Source organism: Danio rerio, chromosome 5, assembly GCF_049306965.1.
Source record: "Danio rerio strain Tuebingen ecotype United States chromosome 5, GRCz12tu, whole genome shotgun sequence".
NCBI classification, from domain to species: Eukaryota; Metazoa; Chordata; class Actinopteri; order Cypriniformes; family Danionidae; genus Danio; species Danio rerio.
The window spans coordinates 18,622,501-18,642,850 of NC_133180.1; the positions used below are offsets into that span (position 1 = coordinate 18,622,501).

Sequence of the window (20,350 nt, forward strand, 5' to 3'; positions counted from 1 at the left end):
AAAATTGGCGGAATTTGTCTTTTAACAGTTGAGTTTGTTACCATTCAGACACATCGCCTTTATCCGTTCTGCTGTGTTCGCCACATGTTTAAAATCCTCCAGATTACCGGCAGGGTTAATGGCTGGAATAGATAGGGCAAAAGACCTGCTGCACTGCAATCCACTGTGTCTGGGATTGAGGAGAAGAGAAGTCCTCCTCATTTATAGCGTTTATATAAAAATGATTATCTTTATGATGATATAACAAATTGTGAGTATGTGTACAGTATATGAAATTACGAATGACAAATGTAGCAGGGCATTAAATCACTTTTTTTTCTTTGCATTTTAACCTTGTAAACTATAAAATCATGGGTCTCCTCACAGTTTGTCTCATTTTGTGAGCTGACTGACAACAGTTGTTCGCTCCACTCTTTTTCCCCTTCTCTGCCGGCCACTCCCACTCCTCCCTCTGCCCGCAGAGCACCACGCCCATCTCAAAGCATTTTTTGAAAAAGTTCTGAGGTAGACTTGAAGTGAAACAGGGGGGTTTCATGTCGCCTTTAAGGCTAATTGAATTATATAAATTTCATCTTATTTATTTATCAGCAACGCGGTGGTGCACTGGGTGGCATGATCGCCTCACAGCAAGAGGGTCGCTGGTTCGAGCCTCGGTGGGGTGAGTTGACTTTTTTTTTGTGGAGTTTGCATGTTCTCTCGCTGTTCCTATGGGTTTCCTCCGGGTGCTCCGCTTTCCCCCACAAGTCCAAAGACATGTTTGGAACTGGGCAAGCTAAAATGTCCATGCTGTATGTGTGTGAATGAGTGCGTATGGATGTTTCCCAGTGATGGGTTGCAGCTGAAAGAGCATCCGCTGTGTAAAACATATGCTGGATAAGTTGGCGGTTCATTCCGCTGTGTATTTATCGTCAGAACACAAACTAGAATATTTTAAGGTCTGTGAAATTTTATGCAAAACTCAGATGCCTCGAAACATTTATAAAAAATAAAATAAAATAAAATGTCCTGTTTGTGTTTGCTGATCAATGATTATATGCCTAAATTTAATATGGCTATTGTATAAAGTGATGACTCATATGTCTCATCAGAAGACCAGCATTGAACCACTCAGTTAATATGATTTTTTTTTATCTGTTCATGAGCATTTTGAGGCATCAGAATTTTGGGTGAGTAGACTTTTAATTGGGGGACAGAATGCTTTTTCGGATTTAGGGTAGTAAATTATCACAGAATTTTATTTTTGCTGTGAATTTTTTTTAACCCTTTTAATTCGTCTCATACACTAAAAAATGAGTCATTGCAATACCAAGGTAAGTGGTTACAAACAACTTATATGGACTGAATTTAAACATAAATTAAATGTAGTAATGGTCAAATTAACTTGTTAAGTTGATTTTCACACAAGTGAAGCATTTAAGTTTTTTTAAATGGTTTTTCAAATAAGAGTTCATCCAAAAATGTTTATTTAGTCACCATTTACCAACATCATTTACTGAGTTTTCTTTCCTCTGTCGAACACAAAAGAAGACATTTAGAAGAATGTTGGCAACCGGTAGCCATTGACTTCAATAGGATTTTTTTTCCTACTATTGAAATCAATAGCTACCAGTTAACCAACATTCTTCCAAATATTTTCCTTTGTGTTTAACAATATAGATCAAACACAAACATTTGGAACAACTTTAAGAGTAAGTAAATGCTGAAAACATTTTCATTTTTACGTGAGCTATCCCATTCGACAGGTCTTTTACAGAATGTGCCAAAGCATAACGTTCACCGAATCCTGTCTGCATTGCTAATGGAAAATAACACATCCTGATGTAAATTCATTAAAAGTGAAACTAAACACCCAACCGTCTGTTTCAGTATGACTCAGTGCAAAGCAGCTGTCAAGAGCAAAGCAACCAGATGTTAGGAGCCAAGAAAACACATCGTGGCCAGCATTACAACTCACTTTCACACACTTCTGGCACAGGTCTAAGCTCATTCGACTTCTCAAACACAAAAATGGTTAAGTCAATTATTTACTGTATATCTTTTGTTGTAGTGTGTCAGCAGGAAATATCAGTTTACATTTCCAAACCTTTTAGTTTGCACAGGGACTCTCTGAGCAGCCAGTGCTCCACACAGAAATCTGATCTCACACAGCATTAAGAAAAAGAACAAACAGAGACAGACTAAATCCAGAACATCACCAATACACTTCAAGAAATCTAACTGCAAAATTACCTAAAAAACAGTGTCCCTAAGACAAAAGCAGGTTTAAAATCAAAGGATGTTTGGTTACACCAAATATAGATTTTTTTTTTTTTTTAACAGAAGTTTTAATTTATTAACTTTCTTTTCGGCTTAGTCCCTTTATTAATCAGGGGTCGCCACAGCAAAATGACCCACCAACTTATCCAGCATATGTTGGCATTATTTTTTAGTGCCTACATCTTTATACAGTTCTGTGTTCTCAGCTTGTGGATACCAAAATCCCACTGAATAATTGCAAATACTATCATAATGGTAAAATATGCATCTGAGCAGGACGGGCAGTGAGTCGGCTTATAGATTTTGTCGTTTGTTCATTAGTCATTCATTTATATTCTTTTCAGGCTTAGTCCCTTTATTAATCTGGGTTTGCTACAGCGGAATGAACCGCCTACTTATCCAGCATTTGTTTAACGCAGCGGATGTCCTTCCGGCTGCAACCCATCACTGGGAAACATCCATACACACTCATTCACACACATACACTACGGACAATTTCGCTTACCTAATTCACCTATACCACACGTCTTTGGACTTGAGGGGAAAACTGGAGTACCCAGTTGAAACCCACACAAACACCTAGAGACCATGCAAACTCCACACAGAAATGCCTGCTGACCCAGCCGAGGCTCAAACCAGTGACCTTCTTGCTGTGAGGCAAGATCGCTACACAATGTCATGTCATGTGAGGCTGCTCTAATCTATTATCACTCCATGATCATTTCTCACATCACTTATTGTTTTACCACTTGGTCCCAAGCCAGCATCACTACTCTGAAGCCACTTAAATCTTTATACAAGCAATCCATAAAAACCCTTGATAAGAAATCAGTTCAATATCACCATTGTTTAATATTAAAGAAATACAACCTGCTTAGTTGGGAAAATTTAATTACATATGTACATATCTGTTTAATGTTTAAGACTTTACATAACCCGACTTCACCATTAAATCAGTTTATAAATATTAGAACGACTGCTCAACGAACTACTAGAGGAGGTGACAGAGGGGACTGCATTATTCCTCTCAAAAAAAGCAAATTCAGTCAATCTGTATTTTCAGTGAGAGCTGCTAGGGAATGGAACTCCATCCCACCCACAATTAGAAGATCATGCACTTTTCGTTCTTTTCAGTCTCATGTTAGAAATTGGTTATTGACAAATCAGCATTGTCAGCATTAGTACTGTATTCTTGACACATTTGTACTGTTGTCTTTGGCTTTTTGTCCTCTGCTCCCATCAGTCTGTTCTTTTTTTTTCTTTTTTTCTTTTCTTTACTTTTTTAACTGTATTTCTTATGAAAGTGTATTTAATGTTTAATGTTGTGCTTCTATTTTAGGTGTGACTTTTTAACATTCTGTAAAGGGTCTACGGATGAAAAATAGCCATTCTTGGCTAATTCTGGCACATTTTACAGTAATGTTTATTAATGTGCATTGACCCTGTAAACAAATAAACTAAACTAAACTAAACAATGCGCCACCGCGTCACCCCTTTCATGCATTGTTTTTAAATAACTTTGCTATGACATGAATCAGTACTGTATGTGTGTTTAGAGGTTCTAGAGGTCTCCATAACCCTGGACCAGGCCGTATCCTGAGCAGATGCTGCGGCGGAGTGGAGAGCATAAGACTGAATCCTGAAAGACTCCAGTGACAGAGAAGTCTTCTCATTGGTCCTGTGGGCCAGCCTGAACAGCCGCTGGTGAACTACTCACACCTGCAGCTTCTCCACGATGGATGTCCAGCGTTCTCCAGCACCTATACTGCAGCTCTGCACAAGAAGCTTGCCCAAAGGAGAAATGGCCATGCCCACGTGAAACTACTTCCTCTTAAGTTTCTTTCCTTCACTTTTGTCAGTTGGTAAAGTTTGTTCCTAGCCACTGGCTTGCTTGGTTTGGGACTTGTGGAGCTGCACATTGATGGATTTACTCTTCAGTGTTTGGACTTTCAGCAGTAAAAATTAAACCACACTGAACTGAACTTAACTTCAACTCTGAAAACTGGACTGATGCAGTTTCAATCTACTAGAACTTCTATGTTTAGCTGCTTTTACACAAACTAAATTGTATAAGCGCTATAGAAATAAAGATGAATTGAATTTAATGTGTAGAACATATTCCAGAAGCCAGCTTCTTTTTCTTACCTTGGAGCAAGCGGACTGCATAAGACGTGTTTCACATTTCCACCGCATCCTCGAGTGAATGGATTCACTCCTCCTCTGAACTTTCCTGTCACCTGATAAAAAAGAGAAAGAGATTGTACTCTCAGCAAACCGAGAGAGAGAGTCGAAAACAACCGTCCTTGACCCACAGGACCGTAATGTGTGATGAAAATAACAGGCTTTGTAACAGATGTCGTGCCTGAACAACAGAAGGCAATCAAGTGGGAAAGACATCAAGGTGATTCTGAGTGGGTGTGCAAACATGTGACCACCATTATGAGTGTGCTGTTACATAGGCCAGTTTAAGATACTAAGTGGTGTGTAATGCGGTTCACCTGTTCGTTCGTGGTCCGTCCTCTGGCTACGAGAACCATGTGAAATCCAGTGAGGCCCATAACGGGTATGAAGAACAGGCCAGTCACACACATTACTACAAGTCTAGACAGCAGCAGAGTCAAGGAGGATATTGTGACTTTGATTACTTTGTGGATTTCTCCTACAACGCTAACAGAAAAACAAAGTACCAAAGTAAAAAAATCTAATTTTGGTCCAACTTTATATTTAGGGTGCTTTCACACTGGGTTCAATTGCGTAGTCCGAACCAAAGCTTGATTGTCCCCCCTTTCCACCTTTTCGGCTAGTTTGTGTTCACACCGTTTGTGTCATCGAGGTGACAGCCACGAAAGCAAAGGGCCAAAATGGAGACATTCGCGTATCATGGTCATTCTGCTTTTACTGAATCTTTTGCTTTTGTAACCAAACCAAAATACAGAGAGCCACTTGCATCTATCTGCAGCAAAAAATATTAAAAACGTTTAGAGCATCACACAATGTCTGCAGTCATTTTTGGTGGAGACAAGCAGGCATTATCACTGTTTGCACTGGATTAATCCCGCATGTCGCCAAGGTAGGTGATATACAGACATACACACAGACAAATAAACGTTATGAAAATGAAAGGTTGTTGTACAGTTATCGGTTCATCGTCACCTTAAGACCAGATTGTGGGATGAGTGGCGAAACAAATCCCACAGAGCCTTTATCCTAATTTCGTTATTGCCAAATACTCGTCATAATTTCGAATTTATTTTAATTTAATTTGTTAAGAAAGACTTATTTTTGTTAGTGTGTTGGCCAATTTAAAGGCTAAGTGTTTGTATCTAGGCCTATTTAGAGTGCTGAGATGTTACGATGTTACAGAGGACTTATTTTATTTCTTTGTTCCAACTTCTAAGTGGCATATAGCCTATGTTTGTTTCAAATAAATAATGTTAAAATGCATTTAAACGACTTAATCGTGAAAAAAAGGTAAAAGAGCTGTGTGCATGTGCACATTTGAATAATGTTGGACCGTAAACAGGTTCGGGCCTTTAAAAAGCTTACAATTAAAATGTACTTGTCGGGCTCAGGCCAAATTCTGTCAGGCTCGGGCCCTATCGGGCCTAACTTTTATGGCCCGATTACAGCTCTACCTCAGACTACCTCTTTCAGGTGGACTATGGTACGGTTCGTGGGTGCGCACCCGAGTACAGAAGACAGCATTCACAATAGCTAAACGTACCATACTCTAACTTCAAACTAACCCAGATGTTGACTAAAAGTGCTGATAAAAGCACCCTAAGTGACATATTACTTACAACTTATTACATACAATCCTTAATTACTATGTACTTTCATTTAAATGAAAGCTTTAGTAGCATGGATTGGTATAAAAATTAAGAATGATTACTTGTAATTACATTGGGAACTAATTTCTGTAATTACATGTTGAAATGACACTGTTGACCCATCCCTTACCTTTACCCAACCTTTAACCTAACCATACCCCCAGAACTATCCCTTACTTCCCCCCGCCCCACTTCAAGAGCCCTAGAAGTGTTGTGGAATACAATATGAACACAATAAGTACATTGTACTTTTATTCTGATGCAAGTACATAGTAATTAAGGCCATTTAATATAAGTGGGACCTGCATTTTTAATACACAGCTAAGTGGAGCAGGGTTTTAAGAAAGAGTTTTGACAAAAAAGTGGAGAAAAAAAAAAAGGAGAAATGTTGCTTAGGCAACTTTCTGAAAAAAGATGTTTATGTAAGAGAAAATCACTACAAAGTAACAAAATCAAAGCCAATCAGAGCCAATTTAGATTTTTAATGCACAGTTTAATGGAGCAGTAATTTGAACCAAGGAGACTAAACTCTGAGATTAAACTTAAATTTCATGATGTTCTCTTATATTTACACCTTCACTGAAAAAAGTAACAAAATCAAAGCCTATTTAGATTTTTAATGCACATCATTAAAGTGAGCAGGGTTTTTTTGACCAGTGAGATTTAACTCTGGGCATGGCCACATTTTTTGAATGTTAAGTCGTGGTTACACTGCACTTTTCGCACCATTTACTTTTATTAATATGCATGCAAATATGCCAGAACGGAAATGAATGAGACCATTAGAATATCAAAGCATGAACTCTCTGTACATAAAATCAAAATAAGGAGCAATCATTAGTTTTATTAGCAATCATTAGTTTTCCATTAACAATAATAATACCGCGGTCACACAAGAGTATGAGCATGCAAAATTCTATAAGTTGATGATGCGAAAAAGGGCGGACTAAAACGATGCTTGAAACATCAAAGGTGCATTTTGGGGTACACAAAACTTAGATTAAATATTGCAAAATAAAAAGCCATAAATGGAACACTTACACTGAAAATATGAAATAAATGATTTTTAAAAAGAGATGAGAAATGCTGCTTAGGTAACTTATTTATTTAATATAAAAATTAAAACTGAGAAATAAACTAAAGCTAATGAACAGAAAAAAAACATATTTAAAAAAAATATTTTTTAAAAAACATGGATATAGGGAAATTGCCTTCAGCTCAAATTAAGCTAAAAGTTAGAAAACAATGCTAGCTAGATAGGAACTGTGTTACAGAATCTGAATGGTAAAAAAGAAACATTTTTATATTATGATTAAATACAAATGTGTTATTTTTAAAAGAAAGAAGTCTCCTTTGTTCATCAAGGCTGCAAATATTTGCTCAAAAAGACATTAAAACTGTAATATTTGAATACTGAAAGATAATAGAAATTGTTTAGATACTCAAAAAAATTCTTGCCATTATCAAATTTCTAAAATTGACAAATGAAAGCATTATAACAAAACATTATAACATTTTATTTAAGATTCTCGGACGAATAAAAAGTTCATAAAATCATATTGTTATTTCTAACAAATTTAATGGTGCAGTTTGTAAGTTTGACACTCAGTGGTTGAACCAGGTATTGCACTCCTGGATCAAAAGAAATGCAAGTGCAGGTTGTCAGATTGAGGACAGGTTGTCAGATTTAAACCATGTTGTAAATAAAAGCAACAGCACACGATAAAAGGAATATTTTCCATATTAAAAGGAGTTCTTTTCCTAACCAACACCTCGAATTGATATATTAGAAACGGCTTCTATTTCTCACAGATGAACAACAGAAAACTATGACACTGATCACCTCAGGAAAACCTCATGTGCTTCATTCAGTGTTAAATGCTAACAATGTTAGTTTGAATTCCATTTTACATGACATTTATTGCAATACTAATGAAAGCAGCAGCAGATAGTTAACCTTAGATCTTGAAAATAAAATAAACCGTTTGTAATAAAACTTTAGAACTAAACACTTGAGAGGGATTCAGCATCTACATTTAAAGAGGTTAAAGAGGGTTAATATGCATTAATCAGACTATAAACCTTACAATCTTTTGAGTGAGTGGATATTCTGTGCTTTTGAATGGCTGTATTAAAAATATCTGTCATGTTGCGCCTGGTGCAAACAGCCAAATTGCTGATCACAGCAAATCTCGTCATGAAGTGTGTTGTTAGGACACAGAATCTGCTCACCTTATGTACGTTTGTAATATTTATATTATTTGCTAATTAATAACCTCATGTGGAACTCTGAATCTGCCTCTCATTTCAGAGTCTGTTACTGTCCACCAGATGTTGTATTTCAGTCACGGACTCATGCTTTCGGAGCCTTTCTGACTAAATGAATTAAATATGCGGTTTTCTATCATAGTAATCCGGGGTGCTGAAATATAATTGGCTAATCTGGCTTTGAGCAGGTTAAAATGAACAAAGCAAAGACAGATGTTCAGGCCATAACTCAAATAATAATTAAAGGAGAATATCTGACTTCAGCATTGTTTTTCAGATGAACAAGTATGTTCAATTGGCATTTTCTTTATCATCTGCCAACACATATGAAGAGTCAAAAACTTACATACAGCACCTTGAAAGTATCCCAAGTGAAATGCCTTTAAAGAAACATCCATTGGAAATAATGAATAATTAAAACACACAACCCTATTTTCAGTGTTAAAAAAGCACCAAAAAATGTATTAATGACAAATAAAGAAGCCTTGATCATTGCTGGCAGAAGGATACGTGACAGTGGTGTGAAGTGCACTCAGCGTCTCTAGGTGGTGTAACACAAACAGCAGGCCGAAGGAAAATACACCCACCATGTGAACACTCAGAGACAGCAGGAACAAGAAGAAATAGCGATAATTCCTTCGGCCAATGCAGTTGTTCACCCACGGGCAGTGATGATCAAACTCCTGCAGTGACAACACAAGTACATGTGCGTGTGAGCGGAAGCAATAATTAGTTATACTACTGTGTGTGTGTGTGTGTGTGTGCATCTCACCTCCACACAGTTGTCACAGACGCTGCAGTGTGAGCAGCGCGGAGGCCTGTAGAAGTGGCACGTGGCACACCATTTCATCCGCACCTGAATTCCCTTTATCTCCACGTTTTTATAGAGCGGAGCTCGGAAATCGTCATCTTTGTCTTCGTCCTCATCCGCTGAGATTGAGAGGGAAACAAAAGGAAGGTTTAACATTGCGTTTAGCTTGCAGTTTTATAGGCATCATAAATTACATTTAGATTCAATTATTTGCCAGACGATTTTATCCAAAGCCATTTAAAAATGAGAACCATATAAACAAATCAAAGCAACAATTTAAAAAAAATACTACAGTTAATATAAAATGCACTTAATTACTACTACGAATTGTGCTGCCTCTTCTTTACAGCTCTATGTTCACATATTAGGCTACTTGTTGTGAGGGTAGTTTATGATCTTATCCTACTTTCAGTGCTTTATATTTATGTAAGTCCACAAACAGTAGATGGTCTTGTTTGTGATTGGCTGGAGAGTGTGCATTATTTCCGTTGAAATGCACAGGTAGTTCCAGTCAGTTTTGATCACAGTTCGAAATACAGTAAATCTGGAAAGTATTCATAGAGCTTCACTTTTTCCACTTTTTTTTATGTTACAGCCTTATTACAAAATGGATTAAATTCATTTATTTGCCTAAAATTCTACACACAATAGCCCATAATGAATGTGAAAAAAAGATTTTTTTTAAACTGTTGCAAATTTATAAAAAATAAAAAAAAAGCTGAAAATCACATGTACATAAGTATTCACAGCCTTTGCCGTGAAGCTTTAAATTGAGCTCAGGTACATTCTGTTTCCACTGATAATTCTCGAGATGTTTTAGCAGCCTAATTGGAGTTCATCTGTGGTAAATGCAGCTGGTTGGACATGATTTGAAAAGGCGTACACCAATTGTCTGTAGACTTCCAAGACAGGATTGTCTCGAGGCACAAGGCTGGGAAAGGTTACAGAAAAATTTCTGCAGCTCTGGAAGTTCCAATGAGCACAGTGGCCTCCAACATCCGTAAGTGGAATATGTTTGGAACCACCAGGACTCTTCCTTGAGCTGAGTGATCGGGGAAGAAAGACCTTAGTCAGGGAGGTGATCAAAAACCGATCATCACTCAACCTGAGCTCCAGCATTCTTCTATGGAGAGAAGAGAAACTTACAGAAGGACAACCATCTGTGCAGCAATCCACCAATCAGGCCTGTATGGTAGAGTGGCCAGACAGAAGCCACTCCCGCCTGGAGTTTGCCAAAAGGCATCTGATGGACTCTTAGACCACAAGAAACAAAATTCTCTGGTCTGATGAGACTAAAATTGAACTCTTTGGAGTGAATGCCAGGCGTTACGTTTGGATAAAACCAGGCACCACTCAATACCAGGTTACTACCATCCCTACAGTAAAGCATGGTGGTGGCAGCATCATGCTGTGAGGATGTTTTTTAGCAGCAGGAACAGCTACACTGCCATTGGAGTGACTTCACAACAACTCGGTGAAAGTCCTTGAGTGGCCCAGCCAGAGCCCAGACCTGAATCCTATTAAGTATCTCTGGAGAGATCTGAAAATGGCTGTACACTGTCGCTTCCCATCCATCCTAGATAGAGCTTGAGAGGTACTGCAAAGAGGAATAGGCAAAAATTCCCAAAAACAGATGTGCCAAACTTGTGGCAGCATAATAAAAAAGAATTGAGGCTGTAATTGCTGCCAAAGGTGAATCAGCAAGGTATTGAGCAAAGGCTGTGAATACTTATGTACATGTGATTTTTCAGGTTTTTATTAGTAATAAATTTGCAACAATTTACAAAAAATCTTTTTTCCCATTGTCATTATGGGCTATTGTGTGTAGAATTTTGCGGAAAAAATAATTTAATCCATTTTGGAATAAGGCTGTAACAAAAAATACGTCAAAAAAATCAAGCGCTATGAATACTTTCCGGATGCACTGTATCCTGCTAGCCAGGATTCCTTCAGTATGTATACAGATGTAGTGTAATGATGCAAAGACCAACAGCGGGAAGCTAGTATTTCCTGCCAAAAACCTACCAAAACTACTCAAACTAAAGAAAAAAAAAAACATTATTAAAAGCTTACCATGAATTACGTTAAGTTAAGAGAGTTTTTAACACTTACTAGCTAAAAACTATTCGTTACATTTTTTAACCAATAGATTGTATAAAAGATTTTTTTTATCTTTTTTAACCAAAATAATGACAGACTGCAGCTTTAATGTTTCATGGTTAAGAACTGACCCTATTGTTGTATCTAATAATAAAATGATAGATATATTGGATACGGATGACCTGGAACTTAAATTATAAGCAGATCATACCTCTAGGAAAGACTCCAGGATCCATAAAGGTGGCCATGCTGAAGTTTGCCAACACAAAGAGGAAGACGATGCCATTGTAGAGAGGCACAACAGGAGAGACCGCCTTGGTCAACCACGGACACCTGAGAGAAACCAGAAACAGCAGGGGATCATCTACAGTGCTAAAGAAGATGCATGAATGATATATATATATATATATATATATATATATATATATATATATATATATATATATATATATATATATATATATATATATATAAATTTTAGCTATAATAATATATATTTAGGTTGAGTTATAATAATATATATATAATATAAGTTCCGTTATAGTAATAATAAATAATAATAATAATATGTAGTAATAAATAAGTAATAATAATAAATAAATAAATATGTAGAATAAGTATTATTATTATTATTATTAGTAGTAGTAGTAGTAGCAGCAGCATTACATTAATAACATTTTTAATAATAATGCTTCACAAAAGTGATGACAAATTTACCAATTGACCCAGAGCATTTTAACGTTTTGTCCTTTAACAGAATTGTAATACAAATTAATTGCTGCTGCCCAACACATAGGATATTTAGCAAGATGATATGTTGAAATCCCTGACTAGCTGTCTGACCATGCTCAGTTCTTATTTAAGATGAGTTAACAAGCAGAGCAGAGCACTAAAATATACCTGCACTTCTAAACATGGGTCTATTACATTTCACTTTGTGGCCAGGAAAAGGCCACTCAGACAGAAAGACACCATTTGACAGATATGTAAAGGGACCAGTCACATTTATTTTTGTTTGCACATGTCATTTAGACATAATTAAATCTATGCTTCTCGCCTTTACTAAGGTTGCATGCATGTGAACTGATCCTGTGCAATAAACCAGATGCACAATTAAGAAACAAAGCAATCACTGCTTTTTCAACAGCATTCTATACACTCTAAAATTATGCATCTGTATCATAATATCTTCTGGTATATGCTGTGATGTATATATGTCAATGTTTAATAATAATAATAATAATAATAATAATAATAATAATAATCAGAAGAAGAAGAGGAAGACAAAGAAGAAGAAGAAGACTACACACACATACAAATACAGACACATCTACTGAGAGACTAAAAAGTCCTGTATATTCAGAGAAATGTATTGTTTCCAATTTTTAAAAAATGTTTTTTGGTTTGTTTTTTGTAACATCTACTTCATTTATACGGGAAAATAGAGGGCTCCCATGTGCACATAAACTCCACATAGGGATTACAGAATAAAGACATCAGAAAACTACTGCTGCGTCCCAATTCACCTACTATCCATCCTAAATAGTATTTGAAAATAGAATTAGCATGTCTCAAATCATAGTATGTTGATAAGAGTACTGTATGTTAAAGGTTCCCGGATGGTTTACTATTTTTGCAAGAAAGACTCGTGAATGGGAGATTAACCTGCTGCTGCTTCTCCAATAACTAAGAAATAAAATATGACAGAAATGTGGATGATTGACATAGCTCAAAAAGAAGCAACACAACGATCTGTTAACGAAGTGGTAGTATGTCCCAAAGTACATACTCTTCTGTTACACACTCAAAATTTTTCCTTTACACAAAAAGTGCATATTTTTAGGGCGAAGTATATGTATGCGAATTGGGACACGTCATTAGCTAGAAATGGATAAACTGATCAAACATAAAGACAATACACTAATCACTGTGGAAATGTATAATTCGAGTTCAAGTCATTCTGTCATTTTAAATGAAAGAAGTACATACAGTAATGCTAACTGATCTACCCTTTAATCACTGTATAGAACATGGGTCTCGAACTGGATTCATGGAGGGCCGCAGCTCTGCACAGTTTTACTCCAACCCTAATCAAACACAGCTGATCCAACAAATCAAGGTGTTCAAGACTACTAGAAACTGTTAAGCACTGTGCAGAGTTGTGGCCCTCCAAGAAGCTTGAGGAGTTTGAGACCATTGATGATGTTATATAAAGGTATGATTTCTTCCTTGTTTTGTGATATGAAATTTCACCTGGTCACAAAAATGGCTCTATTTTGGCAAAAACAATATATTGAAGCCCTCGAACATTATTTGATTTCAGGTTAAGTGCCAACTGCTAAAATTATTTGAACTGAATTTCAACTGTTGTTACTAAATCTTATTTAACAGTTCATTTACCATGTTAAATAATAAACATAAGCATGAGATGCATGATCATGATGTATGAAACCAATATACAGTAGCTGCTGTTAAACTACACTCGTTACTTAATAAAAACAAAGTGGCTAGCTAAAGGAAAAGCTACAGTTGTTACTTAAACTGTCCAAGTTTTATGACTTACGATATTATACAATTTTCTTGCAGCGATTAATTGTTAAAGCTTTTTTACAGTGTGCGGTATTATCAAAATATATGAAATGATTGAATATCGCCGTATGTCTACAGCCAAGCTACTGAAAAATGTAGCTATGCTAATAGCTAAGCTATCTGTAGCTACATCTACTCCCAAATACTGTTCACAGCAGCTTTAAACATCTCATCCAATCAGATTTCAAAGCTGAAACTATATCCATAACTCTCCTGCTGTATGTTTTCTCTCAGTAGGCCGTAGATCAAACTACTATTCTGTCAAACTCAAGAGAAAAAGCATTATCTCATCCTCAGTCTGCACTGGAGCAATGCCAAGCTCTTCAAATAGGTGAAATCTGTCACCTTTATCGCTGATGTGATTTCATTCTCTCGTTCCATTCATGTTTCTATTTATTATTTTCTTCATTTTAATCAGAGAGCTCACAACGGCAGTCCTGAGAATACCAAAGCAGTAATAAAGTGGAAGGTAAGAATGACAGAGTCCAGATTCACCACGTTCAGACACAACAGATGGAGTAACTACCCGTTCAAGTATAATCCAATCCCAAACAGACGACCTCGGAAATCTATCCGTGCTGTGGGCGAAGAAATAAAAGCCGCATGAACATCTCCTTAGGGGTAAACAAGTAAAATTGTGGAATAAATACATACACAGGCTGCGAAATTCAATAACCTTGATCTTCCTCTGTGTGACAGAGAGAAAGCAGGCTGTGGTCATGAAGTACTGAGCAACTATAGGCTTCAAGAGCCCTTCATTGTACAGGTTTTTTAAAACCTAAGGTGGTTATACATTTTTTTCTAGTCCTTATATCTAAATCAAGAACAAATGAAAGGCTTTTCATGCCATTGATTGCTTTTTTGCCATTTAAGACACAAATCCATACCGTGATTCAATATTTTTATCATTTAATACACAATTCATTTCATTTATGATAAATTAGTTTTTTTTTTTTTTAATTGTTTTTACTGGCATTGATGGAATTAGTCAAATAAGGTAAACTTCCTGCTATTACTATTACTTTTTCTCAATAAACTCGTAATTTGATGCTTATTAATAGTTTTAAGGTAGTAGTAGAGTTTAGGTATTGGGTAGAATTATGGACGTAGAATAAGATTTTGTTTGTAAGTACATCTAAATAATTGAAACTTTGCATAAAAGTATATTGTTTTAAGTGTAACAGGGTATGTTTAAGATTGGTAGGGGACATATTAGTGTCATAATATTTAATTAACAACTATAATCTATTCATACTAGTTAATATGTAAATATCAGTGATCCCTTTTGAAATGTTTATGACTTCCAGTTGATATGAGATATAAACTGTTATTATAATGTTACCTAATTTTTAGGATAAATTTGAAAATCAAACACATAAATAATAAAATAAATTGAAATTGTCAATTGTATATTATGTTTTCATTATTATTATTATTATTACTATTATTGTTATTATTATTACTATTATCATTATCATCATTATTATTATTATTATTATTATTATTATTATTATTATTATTATCAGTAGTAGTAGTAGTAGTAGTAGTAGTAGTAGTATCATCATCATTATTATTATTATTATTATTATTATTATTATTATTATTATTACTATTATTGTTATTATTATTACTATTATCATTATCATCATTATTATTATTATTATTATTATTATTATTATTATTATCAGTAGTAGTAGTAGTAGTAGTAGTAGTAGTAGTATCATCATCATTATTATTATTATTATTATTATTATTATTATTATTATTATTATTACTATTATTATTATTATTGTGTAAAAATAAAATTAGTTCTTGCTTTTAATATATTGTCGACATTCAAAAATATATTTAATCTAGAAACCATAAAATGTGAAAACATTTGACCAATCCAAAACTTTATATGGCAGAAAAAAAAATAAAATAATTAAATTAATTAATTTTCATTCAACTTTTTTTTTTTTACATCACCACAAGTGCAGTCAAAGAACCACTTAAAAAACACATTTACCACAATGAACAACAACTTTTCGGAAGATTACAGTTGGAAATGTAAATGTTTTCATTAGTATATAATCTGTTTTGGAACACTGTGGTAAGTTTGTGCAACAGTTCACTAGTCTATCTTTTATTATTCATTTATTTTTTAGCACACCACAAGGCTAAAATATCTGGACACTCACCACACCACATGCATCTGTTTACTGAACACTTAATTTCAAAACTATGAGCATTATTGCCTCTGTATGCAGTTATAACAGCTTTAACTAACATGGAAATATAAAGCGTGAAACTTGAATCCAATGTTGCTTAGGACAAAGCGTAAATGTAAACTCAAGAGGCTTTGAGATTTAGTCAACTATTGGACCTTACTTTGTAGAAACATGCATAGTCATATTGTCTTCAAAATATTTCTACAAAGTCCTTATAATGCTGGGAGTAAAAAAAAGTCCCATTTACATTATACTGTATATGATATAGGTCATGTATCTGCTAATCTGCTCCCAAGTCATCAACTATAGGGCGCGGGACATTGGTTGCTCTCGCCTCGGCAGTCAATAAGCTTGCTACTCAGCATTTGAAATGCCTCAGTATTGTTTTATAGAGGTGTGAACCTATACTGGTCTCACGGTTCGATTCGGTTACGATTATCATGCCATTGATTCGGTTCAATTCGATATCTCAGTGCATCACGGTGCATTGACGATGCTTTCCATATACAGTGTTATATTTTAGGGGGGAGGCTATAACATGCTGTCTGTATTAACACACAGACACACAGCACCACACTGTCTCTCATTCAAACACATTCACAAACATAGACAGCATCAAACAAACAAACACACACGCGCACACACACAAACACACACGCGCACACACACACACACACACACACACACACACACACACAAACACACACACTTAAGCCCTTGCAACAGGGAGAGCTCGCGCTGAGCGGACCAGAAAAACGGGAAAAAAAACGAAAAAATAAGCACTTTTCCAACGGTCCCTTACTGAGAGCTCCTCTCAGCCCGAGCTCTGCCGGCTAAAGTAAACGCAGACTGCGAGGGCTTAAACGGAGCACTGCTCGTAATGTCGAGCGAAAAAAAAGAAAGACAGCTGTGAAACATAACCAGCTTTGTCTTTCTGTAGGAAACACACTTTAGATCTTTTTAGGGTAAGAGGTTTTTGAGTTATTGCCGTCTATAACTGAATGTGTGTCAGGAAAATCGAAAACGAAACCAACTGAAGCACGCTAATTTCTGGCACCCCCCTGGATATACAGCGCCCTTAGCATTTGCCTATGGTGCCTATGACACAGGCCGGCCCTGAGTTGGCTGAGTGTTGTAAATACCGGCGCTCACCTCCCTCACGACAGAGCGCATAGGAGATAAATGACGTCAGTACATAATAACCGGTTATGAATATTACTGAATCGATACCGAATTGTCCGCGTCTGCATCGCGGTGCACCTAAGAAACAATTAATTTTGACACCCCTATTGTTTTACACTATATAGCAGGGAATTTTTTGGAGACCCTCCTCCACCCTAGCTCCTCTTGTGTTAAGATATTCTGTGGGTGTTACATATATATATTAGGTTTGCAGCAGCAGTGTTATATTGTCAGATCTCATGTTTGTAAACACAATCGCAGAAGTAAGTCCTGGTCCTTGCCCTGCCAAATTAATTAAAGCAGCAGAAATAGCAGCAGCAGATCTACAGTATTCCACCAAGACCAAACACATCAACATTGCCATATACAAATTTAATACCACATATTTAATACCACAATAAATAAGTGTTGTCATGACAAAATAATTTTTTGCTGGACACAAATCCTATTTGAAATCAATAAAAAATTGACAAGTACATAAATTTCCTCCTCTGTAAACATAATTGTGAAGTGATACATAAAAAAACTCCTTCATGCAAAAATTTGTTGCATATAGAAACAATATGTATTGTTCAGAGTTATAACAGTCACCTTAAACCAGCAAACATTGTATTAGCCGGTATCCTAAACCATGTTTACATAAACCCCTATTTTTAGTGTAAATTATACAGGCGTTTCACCAGCCCAACGGCTGAGCTAGAAGGGTGTATATTAGGTTTAATTTAGGCATCTCACTGCAGTGTCTCTAACATCTAGCTGCTACAAACATTAGCATATCTGTGCCAGAGGCAGCCATCTATCCGTAAGGATTATAATATGCCGACGAGATCAATATAGATAAAAGGAACAACCCTGTCAACAACAGCTTTAGGCAGCACAAATCTTTTAAACCAGTGCTTGTTAATTCATAACACCCCGATGGGGAGATAAACAGAAAAAACACATTAAAATATGACAGGAAATGTGCAGGAAATTACAGCGAGAGATGGATATCATTGCCTCAACCAATCTGGTCATATGTTTAAAAAGAAGTAATCATTCATTTAAAATAATAATTACATTAAAATAATAACATGTATTGGAATTCTTAAAAAATGCTTAACTAACTAACTAACTAACTAACTAACTAACTAACTACTAATCTAGCAGAAAAACTGTAATTAATGATATTGATAATAAAATTAGCTAACTAATCAGATGATAGGTTTATGAAGGATCAGAAATATCATAATAATAATAATAATAATAATAATAAAAATAAATAAATAAATGATTAATCCTGTGGAAAACTAAATAATTTATTAAATTACTAAAATAATAATTAAATTAAATTAAAGCAAAAAATTACTTTAAAAAATATATGAATAATTCAGCAAAAATTAAATAAAAATGAATTTAACTTAATATAATTAAATTTAAGCAAAAATTGAGTGAATGAACAATCCAGCAAAAAAATAAATTAATTAAATTTAAGCAAAAAAAAAAGAATGAATGAAGAAATGAATGAATAATCGAGCAAAAAATAAAATAAAATAAAATAAAAGCAAATAAATGAATGAAGAAATGAATAAATAATCCAGCAAAAATTATTAAATGAAATTAAATAAAAATTAAATTAAATTATTTTACATTTAAAAAAGAATGAATGAAGAAATGAATGAATAATCCAGCAAAAATAACAGAAAAGAAATTGAAAGCAAAAAACGAATCAACTCATAGTTGAATGAATAATCTAGTAAAAATGTAATAAATTTAAATAAAATTAAAAGTAAATTACCTGAGAAAGAAATAAACGAATAAAGAAATTACTAAATAATCTTGTGAAAATAAAATGAAATTAAATTAATTAAAGCAAAAAATGAATGAATAAAGAAATTAATTAATAAAGAAATTAATGAATAATCCAGCAAAAAATTCATTAAATAATTAAATTAAAGCAAAAAACAAATAAATACAGAAATTAATGAATAATCCAGCAAAAAATAAACAATTAAAGCAAAAAAATAAATGAATAAAGAAAGTAATGTATAATCCAGCAAAAAAATATTTAATTAATTAAATTAAAGCAAAAAACAAATGAATACAGAAATTAATGAATATTCCAGCAAAAAAAAAAATAAAAATAAATGAGTGAAGAAACAAATGAATAACCTAGTCCAAAAATATAATAATAATAATATAGAATAATAAATTAACCTACAAAGTGTTTTTTATTAATCATAAAATAAATAAATGAAACAATAATACACTGCAAAAATATTTCTGCAAAATTGTTGCAAACAATTTATATAGGTTGAATTTAAACAAAAAAAATAATTTAGTAATGTATAACCAAATTTGTTTGATAAATTCAGCTCAAATAAATTGTTTACAACCACGTAACTTTATTTAAATTTAGTAAATCCAAGGAATCATCTTTGAATAATTTTTTTTCAGTGTAGGATAGTACATCAAATAAAAACAACAGTAAACTGTCAGGTTATTAATAAAAAAGATTTGTTCAGCTCCTTAATCTTTAGTAAGAGCAATATTAATTGCTGTGCTGTGTGTCTTTACAACCACTAATAAATATCTCTTCCTTGAATCTGACAGCGAGTCATCAAACTGTTTCCTCAAAGGCGAGCAGAAACATTGCTATGCAGCAAACACACCCCATAATGCACTGGGATGATGGATGCTTTTCGGTGATGTAGATCCCATCTGACTACACAAATATCATATCTAAGTGCCAGAGGAAAGGCGAAAGCTTTTGAAGTTTCACCTATCATCTTATGTGCCGGTGTGTTTTCGTGCTGAAAATGCAACATCAGTGCTTGATGTGTTGTTTATTGTACACATTTTATATCCTTAAGTGTTAGTGCATGATGGACGTCATGACGCAGAGATAAGACAGACTTAACCACTGAATTCACACCTCATTTTTTTAAGGCAAGACACTGAAGAGGAATATAGGTGAAAAAAAATAACTAAGCCTACATGTCCGCGACAGTGATGTAGTCACGATATTGAAATTTGTAACTTCGATACGATACCAAGAAAAATATCGACATTCCATTCTGTGAGGAAACCGACCCCCATAAATTAATAATAAACTACTGCTGATG

The 20,350-nt window shown here is 34.7% G+C and overlaps 1 protein-coding gene across 3 annotated transcripts in view; it reads right to left on the bottom strand.

Moving 5' to 3' along the window:
- zdhhc8b (zDHHC palmitoyltransferase 8b) overlaps positions 1-20,350 on the bottom strand; it is a 128,508-nt gene that overhangs the window by 18,711 nt on the left and 89,447 nt on the right. For all 3 annotated transcript variants that reach the window (XM_073949936.1, XM_073949935.1, NM_178304.4), the window contains exons 2-6: positions 11,477-11,598; positions 9,127-9,284; positions 8,865-9,037; positions 4,755-4,857; positions 4,402-4,493 (exon numbers count right to left, since the gene is read on the bottom strand). In XM_073949936.1, coding sequence (XP_073806037.1) covers positions 4,402-4,493; positions 4,755-4,857; positions 8,865-9,037; positions 9,127-9,284; positions 11,477-11,513 — 563 coding nt within the window. In that variant the 5' untranslated portion in view covers positions 11,514-11,598. The remainder of the gene's footprint in view (positions 1-4,401; positions 4,494-4,754; positions 4,858-8,864; positions 9,038-9,126; positions 9,285-11,476; positions 11,599-20,350) is intronic.